The 24,452-nt window shown below is 35.4% G+C and overlaps 1 protein-coding gene across 3 annotated transcripts in view; it reads left to right on the top strand.

The window, feature by feature from the left end:
• The first annotated feature begins 9,599 nt into the window (after positions 1-9,599).
• Positions 9,600-24,452, top strand: part of Grid2 (glutamate ionotropic receptor delta type subunit 2) — a 1,419,378-nt gene continuing 1,404,525 nt past the window's right edge. For all 3 annotated transcript variants that reach the window (XM_076864706.2, XM_076864707.2, XM_076864705.2), the window contains exon 1: positions 9,600-9,687. In XM_076864706.2, the coding sequence (XP_076720821.1) occupies positions 9,600-9,687 (88 nt within the window). The remainder of the gene's footprint in view (positions 9,688-24,452) is intronic.

The following is a 24,452-nucleotide window of genomic DNA, read 5'->3' as shown; positions in this document are numbered from 1 at the left end:
TTTTCTCAGAAGACTTTTTGCTGAATTTGAGTTCTATTTGAAGGATTCATTCTATCTTTTTGTACTTAACAGATGTCACCCTATCATCTTCTGGCTTACATAGTATTTGGTGAGAAATCTGTTGTGATTCTTACCTTTGTTCCTATGTATGCAGTATTTCCTTTTTTCTGTGATAGCTTTCAAAATTGACTGTTTATTTTTGTATATATAAAAATTTAACTATGATTGTCTAGGTATTTTTTTATTTTTTAAAAAATTTTGTGTGTTCAAAAACTCTTGTATAGAATTCTATGAGCATTTTGGGCTTTAGTTAAATTTGGAAATGCATCATCTAGTCTCAAGCATTTTTTTTCTTCCATATTCTTTGTCAAATTAACACATGTAGGCAATTTAATGTTGTCTCAGCTTTTATGTGATTTGCTCAGTATTTTTTTTTTAATTCTCTGTTTCATTTTGGAGAATTTTTTTTTTTAATCAGCCTTCATTTAAGTTCACAAATTTCTTCCTCAGATATGTGATGCCTGTCAAAGTAGTTCTCATCTTAGGTAGCATAGTTTGATATTTTATGTTTTGCTTATTTTTAATTTTCAGGAGTATTGATTTTACTCTTTGTGATAATTTCCATGTTTTTACTGAAATTCCTCATCACATTTACATATGTTCTTAATTTTACCACTCTGTTTTTCAACATACTAAATCATAGTTATTATAAAGCCTCTGTGATGCACACCTGTCATTCCAGCAACTCGCGAAGCTGAGGCTGATAATTACACACACACACACACACACACACACACACACACAGTTGAATTTGATGTGAAGAACATTTATAGCTCGAAATGAATAGAAATCTTTTTCTCTTAGGATGACAATAATTAGTTGAGCGGTGTTTGGGTTTTTGATCTTGGTACCCTCATCCCCAACTTCTTTAGTGGAGGGCTACTTGAACCATGTGTGAGAGCCATGTGTGAGAGTAAGTCCTGTGATTCCAGAGGTTCCTCTCACTTTTTCTGCTCCATCTTCAGCTTACAGGACTTGTGCAAGTAACAACCCAAAGTCTCTCTCTGTAGTCTTTCATCTCTAAAAGCGTTAGACTGCTTTTTCTTGTTAAACAAGACTAAATTCGTGTTGAGTGAAGGGACTTCTGGTGTGGGCTCAGTCTTAGACATGTGAGCCTGTATGTCAGGAATGAGGCCTTGTTATCATTCTTGTTGTTCTCCTATGCGTGACAACCATGTTTAGACTTTAATCCTTGAAGTATCTTAAACAGCAGGTACATTTTTTTTCCTGCTTCTCATTGCCTCTGGAAATGAAATACCTTTAATGACCTTTCCCTGGAGGCAGACCACTCGCCTCAAAATCATGATCTTTGGTTCCTTGAGTCAGGAAAGAAGGTTTGTTAATCTTTCCTAGATGCTGAGGAGTTTTGCCTCTACTGAAAGCATTTAATTTTTTTACTGGGTCCTGGGATAAGACAGATTGCTGTCCCTCCTTCAGTAGTGTAAAGCTTATTTCTTCCTACAGATAAAAGTTGAGTAAGTGGACTATATTTTGACACTGTTCTACCTCCACCATGCTTTATCACTGAAGTGTCCTTCCCTGCCCTCATTCTTTCCCATGAGCAACTAGTAAAGATCAATATAAGAGTCTATAATTGAGTGCAGGTCTCCTGGTTCTGTGATTTTAGGTATTTCTAAACTTATGCTAGCCCATATTTAACCCTCAATAATTCATTAAAATTTTTGGCTGATTCTTCTTATTTGTTCCTATAGAAGACTCTTCATCCTTTGTGCTCTGTTTTCTGTTCTGGCTAACTTTGGTGGTGTCTGTCACTTTTGGAACTCAATTTTCTTTGTAGTCTCACCACCTCAGTTCTCTGAAGGTTTCAAGGAAATTTACATTTTTATAGATCATCCAGTATTTTCTCATTGTTAGGATTACAACAATGTTCTTCTTTAGCTTTCTATACCCTAAGAAAAAGGAGAAATCTATGTAGCATCCTAAAAAGAAAACATGTTTATAGCTGATATATTTTTCCTCCATCATAAAAATTCAAAACAGAGATAGAAAATTCCTATTACAGCAAAACCCAAAATCTCTCCCCAGATATGTTACTCCAGCCTACAGATTTGTAATCAGGCTAATATAAACATCTACAAACAGTACATGGAAAAACAAAACAAAACAAATCATCTTATTTTGGGAATTTAGAATACAGATTACAAAAGTAACAAAGGATTTTATGATATACTATATAAAGAAAAATAGATGGTAAAATAAGTTTGGGATATTCTGTGCTAAATAAAAATTAATATTATGCTTATTAGAGGACTTCTCCTTGATTATAATATATTGCACTAGGGATATGTAAGAGGAGAAATAAATCTGTCTAGCATTTTGAAATCTTATCTGGCCACTAAACCCCTTTCTTTGATTTTTCTAGAAGAAAGTGTTCTATAAAACTTGTATTAGTTAGCCTTCTATCTCTACATTGAAATATCTGAGGCAATTTACTGGTAGAGGGAAAAGGTTTGTTTCAACTCACAGTTCTGTAGGTTGCAGTGCAAGATTGAAGGGCCCTGTTGCTTTGAACCCCTGGAGAGGGTAGCGCATAATAATGTGAGTATCTGGTAGAAGAAACTACTTACTTCATGAAGCCATAAACAAGGAGAAACTAGAGTCCCTCAACCCCCTACCAGGGCATGCCTCCAAAGACCTAAGGGTCTCACACTAGATACATCTCCTAAAGATTTGATCATTTATCAATAACCCACAATTGGGGAACACTAACCATATTCCAAACCATAGAAAAGCCCAGTGTGGCTACAATATAACTGATTTTATATTAGTAAATTTTAGATAATTCTATGAGATCTAATCTAAAATTTATTCTTTATTTGTTTTGTCTTCTATTATTTTTAGTCATTCATACCATATTGCAAATATGTCAAATGAAGTTTGGGTAGAGATTTCTATTTGGGTTTTGGTTTCTGATTTAATTTTATTGACATCTTCCAAAGGAAACTTTGAAAACTTAGTTCATCTTCTCTAAACTGAACAGATAGCTCTACCTATGTTGTAATTATGGGAATTATAATCAGGTGGAATAGTCTAATGAATAGACTACTGTGATACATCTGTAATCTGTTTATTTTGGAGAAAATTAAGCTGGTATTGTTGTATGCATCATAAGTAATATTCCACCACATTTTGAAATTTTTATTTTATATGTTTCTTCACTAATTAGTTCACTCATTTATTCAGAGTCAGTTAAACACCTAAATTCACCAACAATTCATAAAGATGATGAGGGATAAGGAATTAATTTTATTTAATTCAATGCAAATTATTCACTAAAAAGTAAAAGTAAATTTTTATAAAATTTTATGAATTCTTTAAAATATTCTCCAAAGTCAACATACAAATATATCATAGATAACATAGATAAAAGATCAAGATTTTGTTTCTCTATTTAGATTTTCTCTTTATATGTGGTACATATAAAAATTGAAACTGAAATGCATACTGTATTTTCTGAACCATACTCTACAAGCATATGTTGTAGTGAGGTACTTATGTGTCAAGAGCAATATGTTAAAAAAAAAACCATCTAATTTTATAGTAAAAACAGTTAATTATGAGAAGATGAAATGAAATTTGATCTCTTTTTATAAAACAAAATACTTGATATTCACTATAGTTGATATGCATTTGGTTGTTTTTGATCTAATCAGATATTTACCCAAGTGATATGCCATATCAGAGGGATCAATAGCACAAATGACAGACATTTTGTTTTCTAAGTGCAAGTACAATTACTTGTAAGATATATAATTTTTTTTGATTGCATAAAGCAAATAGTCAAATTAATCTTACTTTTGCAGTTTTAGTATGTACACCTCATATTTGAATACTAAAATAATGTATATTTTCTATATATCCTCTAACGCAGATTTGAGAGGCATATTATTAAAGAATGTTCTGTTCATATTTACATCTTAAGTACCTGACCAAACTAGACAAGATGTAAATAAAAGAGATACTGTAAGAGACTCATAATAGAAACTTATTACTCTGTGAAAATTTTAGAATAAAATTTCAGAAAATCAAGTAACCTAAACAACAACAAAAAATCACTTAAAATAATAAGCTCACCCCTGTGTAGCCATTTGATTAGTATGAGTTAACAATACTCCAGTAAACTCTGAAGAATTGAGACATTCAAAAAGTAAGCTGATTAAATCTACATCAAGCATGGCTGCCATCTTGTGGGGACAGGATATAATGTAATGAGGGGCCAATCTCAACAAGTGCCCCTTTTGGGTTGCAAGTCATGATTTGACTTCCATCAACCAATTGCCTTATGATTATTAACAGTCTCATGAAACAGCACACCAACATTCACACAGATGAGACAAGTGAAAGAGATCTACCAATGCATATGAATTTCTTCTCCTAAAATTTCAAAATCATGGTTCATGTGTGGAAAGTGAAACAGCTTTGAAATGCAAAGTTTTCACTTGAATTAACTTTAATAATAGATACATTTGTAAAGCACTCATATATACCAATCAGTTTTGTTGCAGAATTTGGTCAGGATTCACATCTCATTGTGTTAGAAGAGAACTTATTTTCTGACAGGGCAGTCTTACAGATTTAGGGAAAATTTTTAAAATAAACAAGACATTAAAGGCTAAATTTAGAAGTAAAAGAGGAAGAAGAAAGGAAGGATGTATTACTTAATACTGTACTAGTGTGACAGACAAAATAAAAGTAGAAAGTAGTTGACCTGAGAAAAATAAGGATAAAGGATAGCCAACGTTAGTATGTCACATAGGAATACATGATTTAATGATTTTCTTGAAGCTTATTTAAAAGTAAAAAAAAAAAATAATCATGATTTCTGTTTTTTCCTTCCAACAAATATTTCCTCATCCTCTTTTAGAAAAACAAGACATTGCATAACCTCCATTGAGCTGTGAACTTCTATGAGCTGCTAAATACAAAAAAAAAGTTTCCCTTTCAGCCCCTCAACCAAATAGAATTTATGTTTTCTACTTCCACAAATGTATATTTCAATCATAATTTCAAAGTCCTTTTTCACAGCTACCTGCATTTACAGATGTTAGTCACTGTCCTCTTATAGCCTTTCATTCATGTTTATGGTCAAGTTACCATTACTTAGAATCTTTTCTCTATAACCATATCATTAACATTATAATGTTAATGTTATAATTTATAATGTTAATGATATGGTTATAGAGAAGTAGCAATAATGATCAAAATACAGTCTGTCTCTGTTTTTCCATGATATTATTTGAACACTAACTTCTCACCTTAAGTTTGAAGTAGGTGCTCATAATAATATTGTTTTATGGTAAAATAAGATCTTCAGTCATTATTGGAGAGTTTTTTTAAAATCGACTAATGTAGGTTGATTTACTGCTGTTATAACTGTGAGCAGCTGATTTTTGAAAATTTAGGCATTGGTATTCTTAGCATATTTTTTCAAGTAAAAATTAGAGAATCATACATGCCATGGGTTTCCATTACTGTGCTTTCTTTACACAATTATATGCTATTGAAAGAGTCTGCACTTGCACTCACCCCAATGAGGCAAATTAATATTTCTCTGAAACTATGTTTTTGTGTGTGTGTGTGGAAAATAATATTATGCTCCATATCTTAAAGCTATTCAGATTATCTACCATTTTTTCAAATTATGGATGTTCATATCACAATTAATGCCTGAATGAAGTGACAGTCCCTACTTAGAAAAATAATTCATAAATCATGGTTAACTTTCATTTATATTCCCAAAAGTTAAGCACTTGTTAGAAAACTTTAGTGAATTAAGGCTATTTTCACAAAGTGTGAATTTCAGCCAGATGCATCAGACCATTTTCATATGATAAATAATCTTTGAATTAAAGCTAAGCAACCTTAATGAGACCAACAGATAGCCTTCATTAAAAAGCCTCCTTAATAAACACAACCAGTGAATGTGTTATTTTCTTTCTCCTTCTGGAACTTGACATCTAACTTATGCGTTATAAATCTTTGTTTCCAGCTAATTAATATTATATCACAATATATGCAGCTTTCTAAAATAGTAGAAAATACTTAATACATTGTTAAAGGGTATTTAAACTTATATTTCATAAAACACCATTAATTAGCAGTCAGTGGGTATAGAAATTATTTGGTAATTACAGTGAAAAGAAAGTTATTTATAAATTGATAACAATAAGCCGATGTTGCATTTTAATTTTGCACTACCTTCTCTTTTTTTCTGGAAAACTTCAATTCATGGTTCTACTATCTCTTCCGAATGGTATTTTGCCGATTTTCAGTGATCATTATACCCTCGTGATTTTTTTCTTTTTGTGTAATATGTCATCCAAATTCCTTTAAATATTTGAGGATTAGAACAGTGGCTCTGAAAAATGGCTGTACTTTAGAGTCACCTACAGAGATTTTAGAATATGTGCATTATATTTTGGGCCCTAAACCCCAGAAATTCTGAAAATTAGCCCTATGTGATTCCTTCAAAAAACTTCCAAAATTATTTTCAAGAAAAGTTATGGTACAAAGACATTAAATTGGAGGACTGGGAATTATGAGAATGCTGTGCTTATAGTTCATGAAAACAGAGTTTCCAAAAGATGAGTTTGTATAAATATAACTACATTTAGTTATCTCTAGGACTGAGCCAGCTATTGTTTTGATGTTCCACCTGGCTCCAGAATTCTAAGATATTATAGTGTTCTTTCCATGTTAAAAGGTTATTTAATAATTTTTTCTTGATAGAATACATAGTGAATCACCACATTTTAAAAATGCTCCTGTTACTAGTATGATAAAAGCTAGCTATGGGGAAATATATCCTTTCTTTTAATTCATTATCTGTACCAACAAAGCATAATTCATTAAAGTGCATTAGAACACTTTAAACACCAACATGACATCAATAACAACACAAACATAATCAATAATGAGTACTAATGTAAAGGAAAAAAAATAAGGGAATGATGAAAATTGGGAAAAACAGAAACAGAAATGGCTCCTTAGAAGCATTGGTTTGTTCCAGAATTAGAAGGGAAGTAAAATTCACATCAACAAAGGGGTTCTCTGTGAAATGCTATGCTGAATACCATGTGCATAAGCTATGGTCCTTGCTCTCAAGACATTGATGATCTAATTCCTAAGCAGTCTTGTCTACTTCTAAAGCAATATGAGATCATAGAAGATGGAGAGATTTATACCACACTAACGGATTGAGGGCTTGGGGATATAACTCAGTGGTAGAGTACCTGCCTAGCAAGGGCAAGGGCCTGGGTTCAATGCCCAGCATGGCAAAAAACAAACAAAGAGCCAAACAAACAAAAAACAAAGAACTGAACACCACTGCAGGGGGCAAAGAATTTAAATTAGCCCTTTAGGTTGTGCAGGTAAGTTGTTGGCAAGATGAATATGTGCCTTTCAATAAGATCTGCTTACATAAGTAGAAATATGACAGCACAACATGTTCTGAAATATTCAGAAAAAAATATTCAAGATGAATGAAATAGTATTTCACAGAGGGGACAACATACAACTGATTTTAGAGAATGATGACCCAATTCATCAAGTTAGAGAAGAGGGCTCAAATGAGAGAATGAGAGGTTTGCCAAACTTAAAGAAAGGGGGGGGGGGCGGCTATGAAAGTCTGTTTGACATTTATACATCCAAAGTAATAGCATTCCCATAGGATTGCATTTACAATTGAAGCAATATTAGGACCATTAATAACTCAATTAGTCAATTGATTGTGTTAACAAATCTTTGGTCTGAAATAAGGTTAGCTTGATATAAGTTAATCATTAGAAGAAAGGTAGTCACTGTAATCAGGATTTTATGATAAGAAATAAGCTGGCAGAAAAATCCTTTCACTGAAGACTGGGAGGCTGTCATTCAATACTTCCTCAGCTCTTCCTATGGAAGACAACCAACTTCCCATTCTGAATTCATCTGCATAGGTTATTAAGCTACTCAATGCAATATTTTGACCAAATGTTCCACTGAAGTATTTATTCCTGTTTTATTTCATTATTCTTTTTCTTTTTTAAAAATTTCAAGCTTTCTTATTCTAATAGAGGAGGTCTATCTACAGAAGGATTTCAGGATTCTTTCTGTATTCTGATTGCCTAAAAAGAAAAATACCCTGGTGACAGGGGTGTGGGGGTGTAGGGGAGATCACTATATAAAAGGCAATTAGCACGTTCTCTCCTTTCTATAACTTTATAATTGAAATCTCATTAAAAGCTTTCTAGGTCTCTTTTTCCCTAAGTGACCAGGTGTCCCTAATTTGTTTTCAACCAATGTGTCTAATTCCAGGCAAAGACTAGAAAAAGTCTGATACCTGTTGGAGAATAGCAAGGTTAAATAAGTGGGGTGGCTTTTTTAGGTTGCTTTTAACCTTGTAAAAGGAAAAAAAAAAAAAAAAGCCAAAAAACCCTTCAACGTCTTTTCTCTTACAGTCCTGCCTTTTTCTCAGTCCCGGTTGAAGATTCCAAGGGAAATGAGAGCACTATTTTGTTTCTCCCTTGTATTGCAGATAGGGGGAGGAGGTGGTTATTAGAGAGAAGCTCTTCCTCTCTCGGTTTCCCCCTCTCTGCCTGATAGCACCACTCTCTCGCGGGCTCGCTCCTTCTCCTAGGTGATCCATTTCTAGGCAACGTGGGGTTGGTGCTGAAGCTGCCAGGCTCGCTCCTAGCTTCCTGCATCCCGCAGGCGAACCGCTTCAAAAGCATCCTGCAGCCCGCGGCGGCTTCCCTCCGCCGGCCTGGCCCCGCTGCTCGCGCCTGGCGCAACTCCCCCGCCACCGCGCCCGAACCGGCTCCCCGGGCCCGCCTCGCCGAGCTCTGCTCCCCGCCTCGCACAGAAAGGGAATTTTCTCTGCATTACTATCTGCATTACCTTGAAGTTCACTTTTTCTACCCCTCTTGGAGAGGGCTTTTTTCCCCTCCCTGCTGGAATCTGGCTGCTCCGGTTGGAATCTCCTAATCTTCCCTTCCCACTTAGATTTTGGCAGCGAAGACAAGTGATTCTCTGCGGGCCATAGGGGCGGGGTGGGGGGGGCTTTTTGGCTGGGGGAGGGGGCGGGAAGGGGGCACATCCGGCGTGAGGGGGGGGGGCGGTGTTGGAAGTTGCGGCGGAGCTGGGACCGGAGACCCGCGGCCCCCGCGCAGCGATGGGGATGGTCTGAGCTCCAGCCTCTCCCCCTGCCCGAGAGCAGCCGAGGCTGGATACATTTTTAAAAAGCCAAACTGCAAACAACTCTGGCGATGCCAAAATTCCCCTCCAAGTGACACGGCTTTGCGAAGGAGGTTTCCTCAGGCTGGGCTCTTTCTCTCATTCCCTCTGCCTTCCTCAGCGACGATAAAAAGGCTTCTCTCTGGCAATAGGAATTTAGAAAAAAGAAAAGAAAAGAAAAACCTTCGCTAAACTCGATCGTGACCTCAAACTCTTTGGACTGTTTTTATTTTTTTTTAAAGAAATATATATATATATATATATTGGAAGACAATCCATCCGCACAGAAATCGGCATAGGAGGAGATGGAAGTTTTCCCCTTGCTCTTGGTTTTGTCCGTCTGTTGGTCTCGAACCTGGGACTCGGCGAATGCGGATTCGATCATTCACATCGGTAAGAGAGGGTTGGTGCTGTCCGTGGACACTTTTACTGTTTCCGTTCGCAGCTGTTTCCCCTTTGCTTCCCACTCTCCGCCCTCTGAGTGGCTTGTTGGAGGTGGCTTCAGTCCATTTCCCTTTCCCGCTACCCTTCCCTCACACTTGTTCAGTTTTCTGGAAGGATGTGGCTGCTCGAACCTTGACTTGTGGTACTGTTTTCGTGGTGAATTGTGGAGTGTGGGCTGACTGCGTGGGGGTCTCGGATTGACCTCGGCGTGCGTGTGTGCTGGGGAGTGCAGGGGGTTCTGAGTGTGTGGGGAAAGGAAGTTTAATTGACTCTACCTTCCATATTTTCCCCGGATGTACATTTGCTCCATTTAAAAAAAAAAATTATCTTTGGGGAGCAAAGGAGGTGTCACCTGTGAGGCGAAAAGAACTGGGGTAAGGGGTGAGGGGAGCTCCCTTCGGCTCGAACAGGTGGTTTTGCAACGTGAGCCGACTGAGTTCGCCGCAGCGTAGTGCGATGGTGACGGGGTGCCTGACGCGCCCCCAGCCTCTCTCTTTTCTTGGCTTTCCGGTCCTTGCGCTGAGTCGCCGAGGCGGTGGCAGGAGGGGCTGGCGGCAGTGTAGCTGAGCACTGGGAGCCCCGTGCCTCTCCGCCTGGCACGCTCGCTCTCTGCCTGGAGCGGCGGCGAAGCTGGCCCCTGGGCGCTTGGGAAACGCGGGAAGCAAACGCGCTCAGGCCGCTCTCGTGGGCTACCTCATAGATACCCGCTTCACCCCGTCTCCCAGTCAACTCCGAGTTGCTGCGCAAGGCGGGGAGCTAAGGCACTTGGGCTAAGGCTGGGTGCCCAGACTCTGGGAAGGACCTCCGTGCCGGCTAGAGATGCTCGTGGCCCCACCTATTGACAACCAGACGGGCCAGGACTAGCCGCGGCGGGCAGGCGGGGGCGGGTGGGGGCTGCACGTCATTATCATGCACAGCGCTCGCAGCTTCAGGCTCCAACTCTTCTCACTTGCTAATCCGTGAGAGCTCAGTGGAGACGAGCTCTTGCAGCCTTTTCTGCGTTAATGCGACGATTTCCTTTTCGGAAATTCGCCTCCCGGGGCAAGCAAGGTTCGTTGGCTGGGCTGCAGAGAGGCCCCTCTTGGGGAATTTTTCTGGGCACAGGACTTTTATCTACCCACACGGCTTGGTATTCTTCAAATCCAGGCGACAGATGGGTCACAGCTTCTTCCCTTTCTGTCCCCCTGCCCCTCACTGCACACCACATACGCGCGCAGGCTCGCGTGTATACACACACACACACACACACACACACACACACACACACGCCTGGTAGGAGAACCTGCTTCAGGTGGAGGTTGTGCTCTCTCGCAAGCAAGGGGCTTGTGCCTGACGTGCGTGCCCAAATCGGACAGACCCTCAGCTCCAGGGGGCTCCCCCTTTTGGTCTCAGAGGCTATCTTTGTAAACATGTCTGCCATTCTCTATCATTTATAGCAATGAGATTGTATATCCCTCTGTGCAAGGGGTAATGAGGTCAGGATTCAGAAAACCTTGCTCTTGTACATTAAGTAAATTAAGCATTAGATAACTTACCTGCTGGATCCCTTTTTGTCTGGAGGCTAACAGTGCCTGTGGGTTCAGAACTTTACAGGGAGAAATTGTTATCTCATTGAGGGGGTCAGTAATGTTCTGATAAGTGTTCAGAAATGAACCAAGCTTCACTTAAGGGAAGGAAATATATTTATATCTGATTGTAAATGACTGGAGCAGGAATTAAGGTATATAATCATATACCTTTTATATTCATTTTTGATAAAGGGTTTCTGACTTATGCTTCTCATCTCTCAGAAGGGAAGCTTTTGGATAAATGCTTATTTTATTGCTTATTCCATGGTCTACATGATAAATACATTATTTACAAACACCTACAGCTCTTGCTATCGTTCACTAAATGTATACTATTTTGTAATGTAGTTTGGGCATTTTTTAAAAAATAGCAAATATGTTGTATTTTTTCCTTTGTATATTCTTTATCACTGTGACATGGCTTACTTTATAATCAGAATATTAAAAAGTAACTGGTTACAAATTACAGATTTCTTTAGAAATCTAGTTGTAAGCATTAACTGTGTACATCCCACTAAAAGAAATAGTTAACTTTTCAATTAATTTGGCTTGAATGCAATCTGTACATTAGACAAGAGAATTCGTTTCTTTTATGGACTCCCAAATATTGCAATGAAGTTAACAGATTGTTTAAAAAGTTTCAGACCTTTTATAATATATTGAAAGATGGTTAACTTGTGTTTTGGAGGTTAAAAGCCTCACCTTCCTCCACCCCCACTCTCAGCAAAAATATGAAAAATTAAAAACTGCTTGTTGATATTAAAATTGTAAGTCACCAGTTAACATGCATTGGATCATTTTACTTAGTTGAATAGGATACGAGAATTTTCTTTGGAGGTGATTGCTTTCATTTAAATACTTAATGAGAAATATGATTACAGGGGAAATGTATTAGTTTAGGGCTAAAGGGATAAAAGTGATGAAACTGTAGGGAAAGGAAATTTCAATTATAGAGATATAAGGAGTTATATAGAAAGGAAAGGCTTTCCCATCCTCCTGTGATGTGTTCATGCAGAAAGTAGCTGCGATAGGTAGTTCAGCAAACTGGCAAGATAAAAAGACACTGCTGTAATGGGTTCTTAAAATATTGAATCCTTTTGGTGTTGGAACAGATTTTAGGTATGAAAACTCTCACCTTATTTCTCTTTGGGTTTTCTTCATGTAGGTAGTTTAATAAAGTCAATGACATATATTAAACACATGAGCTCACTATAATGATGAAATATAATGGTTAAATTGTAATGAGTGAAATGAAATTGTTTATTTCACTCAAAATGCATAATATTGCAATTATTCTGAGTTTCTGTTAAATCTTATTTGAGTAATATTTAATAGTTGCATATACTTGCTCAATATATATGTGCACACATGCATATATAAATAGTGTTTTTGAAATGAATTGCCTCTATTGTGATCTTTTTGCCCTGATAAAAGAAAGGTCTTTAGACATATAAACTATGCAATTTTGAATTATGCTTCTACTTTGAGTCTATGCATTGATTGAGTAATTTCATCAGACCCACATTACTTGATTGCTTAGAAGTTTCCTAATGATCTGCATGCTGTAGGAAGAACCAAAAAGTCGTGAGTGGAATGGCAATGATATGGTGTTTTATGAGGCTATTCAGAAGTCGCTCTGATTTATGTAGCTAGAAAGCTCCCAAGTCTTTGAGATTAGCCACGCTGACTGCTATTTTCTTCATACATCAGTCGTCCCACACTTTTTACTCCCTAAATACAACAGGAGTTTTGAGTACTGCTTTAATTAAGCAGGGATTAGGTGGCATTTCCAGTCAACTGCAGTTTGTGTTTTGCTTCATATCTAATATGGAGGATCTCATGTTTTTACAGTTTAATATATATGCTCATTTCTTTATCTGGTTCCTGTGCTCACAGAACTGATTGTAAATTAGCAATCCTCAGTTATATATCTCTACAAGGGAACATTCAAGTAGTGTACTTATTCATATATTACACAAATCACTGACATAGTTTGGTTGTTATCAGTCATGGTAAAATACCTTATGTCAACAGGGAGTAGAACAGAAGCATTTATTCATGATTTACTCATAAGCAGATGATACTTTATCCTCTGAGATAATAATCATCAACTCTGACATTATGAGAAGTCTAAGACAATTCACAGAATATTTGAGAAGCCTGAGACAATTCACATAATATTTTCATCAGGAGAATGCTCAAATTATAGTACAAAATTGGGTGAGTAAAATATGTCAACATGTTCAAAATGATAATCGATGGTAAATTTAAAACATCAGTTTTCCTTAATTTTGAATTGACTATTTTATCAAACACAGAATATAAAGATATTCCCAGAAAGTATTCTGTGTCTCTTACAATGATTTTTTTTCCATTTCAGTTTGTAAATGATTTCCCCTTGTTAATGATAACCCCAGGATTCATCAGGGACTCTTTGCACTGTATAACTCAATGACTTTTTAATTCTTCTGCTACTTAGTGTAGTTGTTTGATTGCTATCTTCTGGATAAATATTGGAAACTACCAGAAAGCATTTCGACATATACTTTTCTATTATTTATTTTTATATCATTAATAGATTTACTGGAAGCACAATTCAGGTGTGCATAATTAAGATAGACAATGTTATTATTGATCAAAAATATCAACTATGGTATGACATAACCATTTCACTAGGGGCCTTTGCTTTCAACTCCAGATGAAATTCACTAAATATCCACTAAATATCTCCTATAAATTTTAATTCAAATATAAATAAAAATCAAGGTGATTAGCTTTTGATTTACCCACAAACAGAAACCAGTTGAAATTTTTAGGGGCAATAGAAGAGGCATTTCATTCAATTCAGATCTCTAAGGCTCATTTTGTCATACTAGAAGTTCATCTTAATGGGATATGGTAATTTAAAAATCATAATTGATATAGTCTAGAAGTTTTTTCTTTTTCCCTCCACCCCCATATATGACTTTTAAGAAGTAAGACACTCTTATTTCTATTGGATCATAATCACATTTCAGATAATAGCATGTAGGTGAGTAGAAACAAATGCAATGTTTATTAGAAAATACATTTATGGCCTATAAAGATAGGTTTGCCATTAGGTGTCACTGCATTCTGAGCGGTACCTTTGTTTTCATACTTGAAAACTACATGAAATAGTTTTTAAGTTTTCAGAAAAACATACCATTTAATGAAGTTTGTAATGTAGTCAGATACAGGTGGTTTTTATTTTCAAATGAGAAAGGATAATATTCTCCCTCTTATTCTTATAAGAATGTTATTATAAAACACATTAACACCTATTACTTTCTAGATAAATTAGATTGCCAAATAGTGATGTAATTTTTCCACAGATTTAAAATAGAACAGAAACATATAATTAAACTAATACTTATTTTCTGTGAAAATAAAGACACCAGGAAGGATTCAATTATGCCTAATTGTGTTGTTTAAACAGAAATTAGTGAATAAAGTAGTTTATTAGGCATTTTTTAGCTGGGTGGTTCTGTTTACCTATGGAATGCATGGAGTTCCAAACTGGTTGATGTTTGTGTCTTGAAACATACATAAATGGAACTGGAAAAAAACACCTACATGGTCAGGAGAAAAGGTTTACTCAGACATGCCAAACATTAAGTTTTGTGAATGATCAATCATTCACATTTGCCTGTTTAATATTATTTCTTAGATATTGTATCAGTTTACTGCACAGACATACCACCACTACTACCACCATTACCCCAACCATAGGGTTTATTTGACCATATGAAACTGGAGTCTATTATCACTTAGTAATTTCTCTGTTTAATTTTTTTAAAGGACAACCTTCCTTCTAGCATGTCCCATTATAAGAATAATGGAAGATGCAATTTAAGTCACCTTTCAATTGGATAATTTAGTTTCAACATTAGAAAAATCATATAGAGAATGTGAAACTAGGTTAAAGGAATGAACAGTTTTCTTATGTTAGACTATCCTATTTCAATATTAATTGATAATTAGTGGATGGAAAATGTGTTATAAGAAACTTGGAATAAAATTAAGTAATCAGGTAGATGTCTAAAGGATAAAGAAAAATACTAAGTAGTACTAGGATTGTTTTAGGACTTTATATATTCCAGTCATTTTCATTTCATTGTTTAGAGAACATTTGAACATTTGAAAGCCAATTTCAGTAATTTTAGTACAATTTAATGAGCAAAGCAGGAAGTAGAAATGAAGTCTGAGAGGTATGGATACAAATTTCAGGTGATTGTGAATACAGGTAGAATATTAAAATTTTATAAGAATGTGTTCTGGGTTCAAATCTAGAAAATTTGGGGCTAAATTCCAATGTTATAAATAGCTGACTGAAAAATATTGAAAATGTGTCTAATTTCTTTAGTCTAATTTTTATCACTCCTAAAACAAGATTTAGACTAATGTTCATGAAAGCTCCCAAATCATATAAACTAAAATGAAGAAAAATTTCTATATTGAGGACTACCAGGAAGAAATTGTCTGGGTAAACCTTTTCTCCTGACCATGTAGTCAATGTGATTCATTAATACTAAGGCATTACATACAGTGTTACTTCTATAACACACCACAAACTAGTGCTCATTAAGGCTGCCTAGGGGCATGAGTCTTATGTTCTAACAGTACCTTCTATGACAGTCTGCAGAACTTAAAAACTGGAAGTATACCAGGAATATAACTAAGCTTGAGATCACTCAAACCTGCAGATTATAAAGAAATTATCAAGTAGGGTTCTTATTGTGTTGGACTTCTGTTCCACATTTTTCTGCTGTTACTATTCACCAAGTAGGCATCAACATGGACCTAAGGCTAGGTTGTTCATGGAAAGCTTCCTAAGTAGTTAGAAGGAAAGTGCACATCAGAAGCTAAGCACTTATAGGCCTCCCTATGTGTGTTAAAAATACTTAAAGTACTTCCCAATCAGATCCCTTACTTACAAATATTTGTATTTGTAAAAATCAATTTTATTGAAATAGCAATTTTTATCTTTTTTTCTTCATAGCAAAATAACTCCAAATAAATAAAAAATAATACTTCTCTAAATACCTTACTTGTCTAAGTAACCTGAAATAAATAATTTACTTCATTATCAAAATTATGATTTTAGAAGTTAATATTGCTAAAACTACAGTGTAATATAGGCAGTACTACCAACATGCAGTATGTGTGCCAATTAGGAGAAAGCTCTTTCAGCCAATATTTATTGTGAAACTACTCTTTATTTAGCACTGCTTTTAGTTCCTAGAATTAAGATGTTGTAAAAGCAAGCCATTATTCTCAGGAGGGAGACCATGAGAAAAATCATAAAATGTATGATACAATATTGGGTTGTGATAAATCCTACCAAGAAAAAGGAGGGATTGATGTGTGATCAAATATGCTGTTTTGGAGAGGGTAGCTGGGAAGGCCTCTCTGAGAAGATGATCATTGAAGAAGAGACTTGATTCAAAGAAAAGGAGTGAGCCTTGAGGATATCTGATGAAGAGGGATTTTAAGGAGAGGGCATTGCAAGGGCAATGACAATGAGATGAGACACTAAGGAATCAGCTTAATTTGTTTGGAGAACATTTGAAAGGCAATTTGAGTAATTTGAGTACAATTTAATGAACAAAGCAGGAGGTAGAAATGAGGTCTGAGAAGCAACTAGGGCAGATCCTGTAGGGACTTACAGGTCATGGTGTATCTGGATCTTTTAGGGGTTGAGATCAAGTGCATAGTATGAATTGGCTTGTATTTTAGAAAGCTAACCTCCATTTTGATGAACTAGATAGAGTAAAGACACTTTGAAAGCAAATTCTAGTTGGTAGCTCAACCAGAAAATCTGTTGTCAGACTATATATAATTTAAAATGAGAAGAAATAGATTTTCTCATGGATTGTTTGGAGTAGAAATCCATAGGAAATAAAGAGGATTCCAAAGCCTTTTTTTTTTTTTTTCTTGAAACAAGGGGTGAAAGGCCTTAATGTTAAAGTGGGACTATGAGGAAATGAGCAAGTTTTAGGTGGGGATCAAGATAGTACTTGTTGAATTTTATATTTATGTTAGAAGATTAAATTTGAGAATTAAGTTGACAGTTGATTATAGAAGTATAATTTAGGGGTGAATTTGGAACTTTAACTCTGCATTTGGAATTCATCATTGTAAAGCTGGGAGAGGAAGAAGTGTGGGGACAGAAGAGCTGCAAGACATGACCATTACAAAATGCAGAGGTCAGGAGGGGAAGAGGATCAGGAAAAAAGAGAGGAGTGGCCTGTGAGGTGAAAGGGAAACCAGTCCTGTGTGGTGTTCTCGAGGAAAATATTTCTAGAAAAGAGGAAGTGAGCAACTCAAAAGTGTATATGTATGAAAATTGAGCCTTTATTACTGGGTTTGACCTGTCCTGAAAACAGTGTTCTTAGTAAGCTGGAAGTGATAAAATAATGATTGGAGAGGATTCCAAGATTTCATGGGATATAAGGAATACTGTTAGTTTGTCAAAATGGGAGGAAAGAGAGTGGTGGTAGTGGTGAAGAGAAAAGGCAGCATTACTTCTTAAGTGGGAGTTTTGTTATATATCGTAATTTTTTAAAAAAAGTTTCAATCATAAGAGAATTATCAGTAAGAGGATTTGAAAATAAGATACCTCTCTATCTGCAAACTTACTTGATTCCTTGAGTTTGGATAGCAAGTGTTTGAATAGTGCTGAACTTTGTTTTTTTTCTTTCTTCATTTTTCTTTCTTTAAATCTTGGATCCAGTGTTAGTGGGCCAAATCTACTGAAATTAGCTTGAGAGAGGGTCTACAAGAGCTCTCTGAAACACACTCTACTAATTTTTCTTGCTGTTTTCCTTTGTATAGTTTCCCAGATTGCAATTCAACTTTAATGGAAATTTCTTACCTGAAATTATGAGTGGATTATGTGTTAAGGTATATTGATATGCCAATACAAATAGAATAAATATTTTACTTATTGTTAATTTCTAATTTTAAGAATATACAATATTTCTCTCTGATATGGTATTGAAACAACATAAAATCCTCTTGCTTACAGTAGGCACATTTGAATTGATTGTAGGTTTCTTCTAAATAAATGCTGTCATGCATTTGATTAGCTTACCATCATCATTAGCTTACCAACAATTTTTTGAAAGAATATAGTCATTGTACAGGGCAATTTTTTATCATCACAGCATATAAATTAAACTGATGAAAGAAATTCATATTATGTTAATTTTCAGGGACACAATTCAATACTTCTTTTTATGGATCTTTCAATTCTGTTTGTGCTATATCAGCTGACAGATTTTCAGTCATAGGTGAAAATGAGAAACTGAAATGTTCTAAATTTTCTGACCTCAGAATTCATCCTTTTAAAAATGAATCTTAGTTCCTTCATTGGTCTATTAATATCCCCATAAGTTCTGTATGTTACATTGATTTTGTGCCTCAAATAAGAATATATTAAAATAAGAATGTCAGTAGTGGGTGAATTATATTTTTCTGTGTTGTCATTTCCTTTGCTATCTCTTGTATGAAAATATTTTATGGAAACAATGTAATGTGAATGTTAAATGATTGTTTTTGCTTGGTTATATCTATTAATTGAGTATAAACATGGAATATGTGAAGGATGAACATATGGGAGGCTTGTGGTTTGGAATCAGCAATGACTGAGAAAAATTAAAAGAAGAAAAAAGCCAAGTATGTTATGACTGAAGCTGATGAAAATAATTAATGAAATATAGAACATCAAAAGATATTTTCAGGGCTGGGATTGTAGCTCAGTGGTAGAGTGCTTGCCTCACAAGAATGAAACACTGGGTTCGATCTTCAGCACCACATTAAAAAAATAAATAAAATAATAAAAGGTATTATATTCATCTACAGCTAAAACTTTTTTTAAAAAAGATATTTTGAATTTACTAGTCTCTAACTTTCTGGGATGGTGAGAGGTAATCATTTAAAGGAATTGCTATGCAGATTTAAATCCAAACTTAATTGGAAATGAACACCTAAATTTGGTGAGGTGCTTAATATACTTAATCTTAACAACATCATTATAATGTCATATCCCATGGCCAGCACATTTTAGATTGCCATATTATCTTAAAGTCAAAGACCAGGTAATATTTTAGGCTAATGTGAGGCAAGAGAGCCAGTTCTGTTGTTCTGTTGCATGTAGTTTGAGATTAATTAAAATCTAGAAGACTGATTCATCCTGCTGATAATCTCCACAATCTGACAACATACAAAATTGTGTTAATGGTGTAGCAGCAATTGCTGTCTTGCTAGTCAGAGTCTAGATCTTCTTTGCTGTTTCTGTGAATGGCAATAACTAGAGACCTTTGGGTTTTCTTTTTAGATATACCAATAGCTCTAGCATAGATCAAAGTAGGAACAGTCTATGTGAGAGCCATTATATTTTTCTTAAGAACATTGCTTTTAAATTTTTAATACCTCATTAGTGAGGGTGATGCCTCACACACAGACTTGAGTGAGATTGCTCTTCTTTTCCCTGATGGTGTAGTCATGGTGAGTTTTGGAAATCTTATGTAATTTATTATTTTCCAGCTGAGAAATCATGATGTACAAAGTCACATTCCACTTGCAGGATATCTATTGTTAGGATCACATGTAAATTGATGTGACATTTTGGGGAGTTTTAGTAAATTTTTCCATAGTCCTGTTCTATCTAACCTAAGTAGTCAAATAAGACCTATTTCTTATGCTAATTATTCTTATTATTTAATAATAATATTATTTAAGAATTTTTAGGTGTATTGACCCTTTGAGAAAATATCTTAATATTATGAAATTGAAGGTGGAACAAGTCAAGACTTTTGGTAGGATGACTAGGGTAGGTTTACTATGGCACTAAAGACTGAGGTCACTCAGTAACTACCATGTTTATGATAGCCTGAAGGTGCCATAAAATAGACATGTATTTCAGAAAAACCTTATAAATTGGATGAGGAGTTTGTCCTTTATGGATAGTCTGCATTTATAACAGAAATCTCTCTACTCAGGCTTCTAATAGTTTATCATTCACTTTAGTGTAGCTTTAGATTGCAAAGCCAGTACAATCATACCAAAGTCAGAGCTAAGGGAGGTGTCCACCATTTTCCACAAGAATTTCCTTTTTTTTTTTTTTGCACCATAGATACCTGCAGTTATGCCACAAAATCAAGTGACAGAAAAGGAAGCCTTAAATCTAGTTACTTTGTAATTAATTAATCTAATGAGATTTTTTTTTTTCTAAATTTAGTACCTACCATATATCAGACATTGCACAGAGCATGGTTTCTTGGGTACAGATTAATTACATGTCTTTTTTTTTCCTTTCATTTTGAAGTTAATATTACATAACTCTTTCATATTGCTAGTCTGTACTTTTTTTTTTTAATACTCTAGCAAATAAAGGGGAAAATCATACTGCAACACAAGCAGAGTCCTGTTCCTTTACAAGTGGCATAGTATTATTTGGAAAACATATTTATGCTTACTTTTAATTATGTTGAAGTGGAACATAGAACCAATTCAAAAAGTAACATCCAAAAAGTAACTGGCCAATACTTAACATTTTTCTTCATAAGATTTTTGTTGTTGTTGTGGTTGATAAACAGTTAATATATAGCAAAACTGCTTTGATTCTTTCTTTTTATGTTTCCTGTCCACTCTTCAGTGGCAATGCTAATGAGCAGTGAAATGGCCAAAAGCAAGAAAAAAGGAGCAAAGGGTTTTAGATAATCTATAAACCGGAAAATCAGCCCCTGAATGCTCATATGCACAAACTTGCTGAGAAGAAACAGTTTTATTTTCTCAAAATATTGCCCACATTCTGAAGACAGAATTTGCTCTTGGCTGCTGAGCTCCTTAGATGAGTGAAGCTTCTAGGCCACCAAGGAGGAACATGCTGAATTACAATGACAAAGACTGGGACCAGAGTTTAGAATATTATTATTGGGAAAAGAACGCTCTTCGGGAGTGAAACCGTGGAGAGCCAGGTTTATAGTGTTTGATTGTTTATTTCTTTATTTTAAAAAGTGAAATATAGATTTAAGCTACACTTCTGAAACACATTAGGTAATTATGTATAAACTGTTGAATTGACATTCCTATCAATATACATTATGTACTGAGTATCTACATTCTATGAACAATTTGGCCTCCAGCTGATGCTATATTCTAGACCAAGAGGATGAATTTGAATATTGCCCTCTTTAAAAAAAGCTGTAAAGCACAGAGCAAAGATAAATGAAAAAACTCTGATCAGTGATTGATTAGGAGAAAATAGAAAAAGGGAAAGTTAAACAATCAAGGCAAGATACATGGCTTCAGCATTTTTACCTATTTTATTTATTAGGCTGGGTGGTAGTTTCACAAGTATTGATTTTATTTTTATCCTTTTTTCTTTTTTAAAAAAATTCTTTTGGGTAAGTAATGGTGTATTCATACAGCTTTTATTCAGAGAAATCCATCACTACAGTGCAGTTTAACCTGGGTTATGGAATAAAGTTTTCCTTTCAGGTCCATCCACCACATAATGATGGCTCAGTCTCCAGCCTTCTTTGGAGGGGAAAAAAATGCTTACAATCGGCCAGGATCACTGAACGACAATACTAGGAATAATTCAGAGCTGTGTTCAAGTGTGGAGATGTCTGTGATACATTCCGCAAGCAAGTTGCATCCTCTGCCTTTAGGACTAGGTCTTTGCATTTTTCTTTCTCTTTTAGCATAGTGCTCTTAGGAGTTTAAGTGAGATAGAAAAGAGGAAGAAATATACATCGAGAGCAACCATTTAGATCCTATGAGGGGTAACTGGAATATTTCATGACTTTTAATATTTTACAATATATATTTTTAAATATTTTATATGATGAATTTTAAGGTGAGGTCTTGTTATTTTGCCCAGGCTGGCTTTGAACTTGGCATCCTCCTGCCTGAGTCTCATAGGTAGCTATGATTATAGGTGCACAATTTCTGTGCCCAGCTCAATGTATAGTATTTTTTTTTATCAATATTGTACTGCTATTAACAACTTGTAGCTTACCCTTGGATAAAAAATTATGGGTAATTCTTTCATTAATTTTCCTAAGAGATACTGATGTCTCATTGGTATTTCAGTATTTTTAAGTTTTCTTCACTCCAAGTACAAACTGCACACTACAATGATGATAAGAAAAAGAGCTTCCTGCAGTTGATTGAATTTCATGATGTGGTCCTAGTTCAACTTTCCAAATGGAAGAGTTCATTTTAATCTATACAAATCAGAATAAGATGAAGAAAAGCTTCTACACAGCAACCTTAGAAGCACAGAAGAGGATCTTTTGTAGTCTTGGGTCCATCAGGGCTTTGGTGTCTGAAATTAGCAGGGTAGATGCCTGGCTGGCTGGCAGGTCATTGAAGCTGATGGAGTACCCTCAGTCTACCCCTTGGGAAAATGTTTTTATTTATGTTTGGTGCTGTTTATCTTGTATATTTTAGTATTATCTGTCCAGACAAAGTAGAGAAAAAATAATACTAGATGTAAGAGGAAGACTTATGAGGCAGGGGAGTCAGAGACAATATTTATTGTTCTTTGAATCTAAAGGACTGGTGTAGCAATAGAAACACCACTGACCGTGATAAAATATTACAGTTGTTACTGTAAACCCAAACTTGATTTCACAACCTTAACTTCTGAATTTTAATTGGGAGCAGTAGCAATGGCTCCCATATTGGCTGAGCCAGTTTGAGGACAAAATGACACTGTGTATAACTATGCTCAGTGAACTCTAAAATATGTTATAAATATGTTATGAGAAACCGTAGCTGGTGAGGGTAGAGATCAAAGCCATGGAATGATAAAATCATCTGGAGAAATAGGGAAGTATTGAGTAATTCCATTGGAAAGAAACTTAAAAGTTACAACATGGGATATGGCAAGAGAGGAATTTGTATGTTTGAAAGATCCCTGCAGGTCCCAGAGGAATTTTCTAAATTATTTAGGCAGAGAGATGCCTGACTTGTGTTACCAGGTCATTACACTGACAGTATGGTACATGAGACCAGTTAAAAGACCTTTCGGTACTCCAGATATGTGCCAATGTAGGCCTGTGCCAAGCAACTACAAATGGACTTGGAGAGAAGAGTTTCTCTAGGCAGGAGTCTATGGAGAGTACATCCACCACGTTGATCCTTAGGTAGATGCAAGAGTAAAAGATCAAAGTCCCACATCATTGTTAAGGGAGGGCTTGAGTGATGGAGTGAATGCTGATGTCCTTTATCAACCCGTGAAACAGAGAAAGAGGAGCTGTTTCAGGAGGAAAGAAACAGTTCAGTGTTGAACTCAAAATGATTTTGGTATCCTAGACATAAACTTTCCTGTAATCCCTTTTCCTGCCTCAGCTGGAGAAAGTCATTCTTCATACTTGTCAGTCTTGTTTTGACATAAAAAAGAAACGTTTCAAGTCATTATTTCCTAATTTTTCCTTCAGATCCATTGGTAAATTGTCACTTCCTACTTCAAATATGAAGCTGAATTTTTTGAGCTACTTGTATTCAGAATATGTTAATTCTTTAATACCAGGAGTCAGGAGTTTTAGTTTTTCTGTGAATTTTTATCATTTCAGAATTATTCTAAATAACATTACTGAATTTTTAGTGAGTGCATCTTTATTCTTGTTTCTTAATGTGTATATTTTTTAAAAAAATCAAAATCTGGAACTAATGGTAAGAGAGTGGCGTTGTTAAATTATTTGATTTGTATTTCCCATCAAAAGAGTTTTAAAACAAAATGTTCTTTGACAGAATCTTAGCTCATTAAAGTTACAATAAAATGGTAAACATTTTCATTTCTTATGTGTGACTACTAGTTTCATATTGCAGTAATGAATGAAATAAAAATTCTCTTATAGAATGAAATAGAAGTATAAAAACATTTCCAGAATTTTGTGTATTTTAGTTACATACACTCCTCTAATATAATTAGCTAGGGAAAAGGAAAGTTTGGTTCTGAGATGGGAATAGAGTCCTCACTAGGGCCAGGTTCCAGGTAGAAACATACCACAGGGACCTTGCTGGGTCTTTAAGCCTCTTGTGAATAGTTCACAGAAGACCTGCTTACATAGTTAAGGATTTGTGTTCTTTGATGAGAGGAGACAATTGTAA

This window comes from Callospermophilus lateralis, chromosome 8 (assembly GCF_048772815.1).
Source record: "Callospermophilus lateralis isolate mCalLat2 chromosome 8, mCalLat2.hap1, whole genome shotgun sequence".
Classification (NCBI taxonomy): Eukaryota; Metazoa; Chordata; class Mammalia; order Rodentia; family Sciuridae; genus Callospermophilus; species Callospermophilus lateralis.
This window is presented reverse-complemented; position numbering and strand designations above follow the sequence as displayed.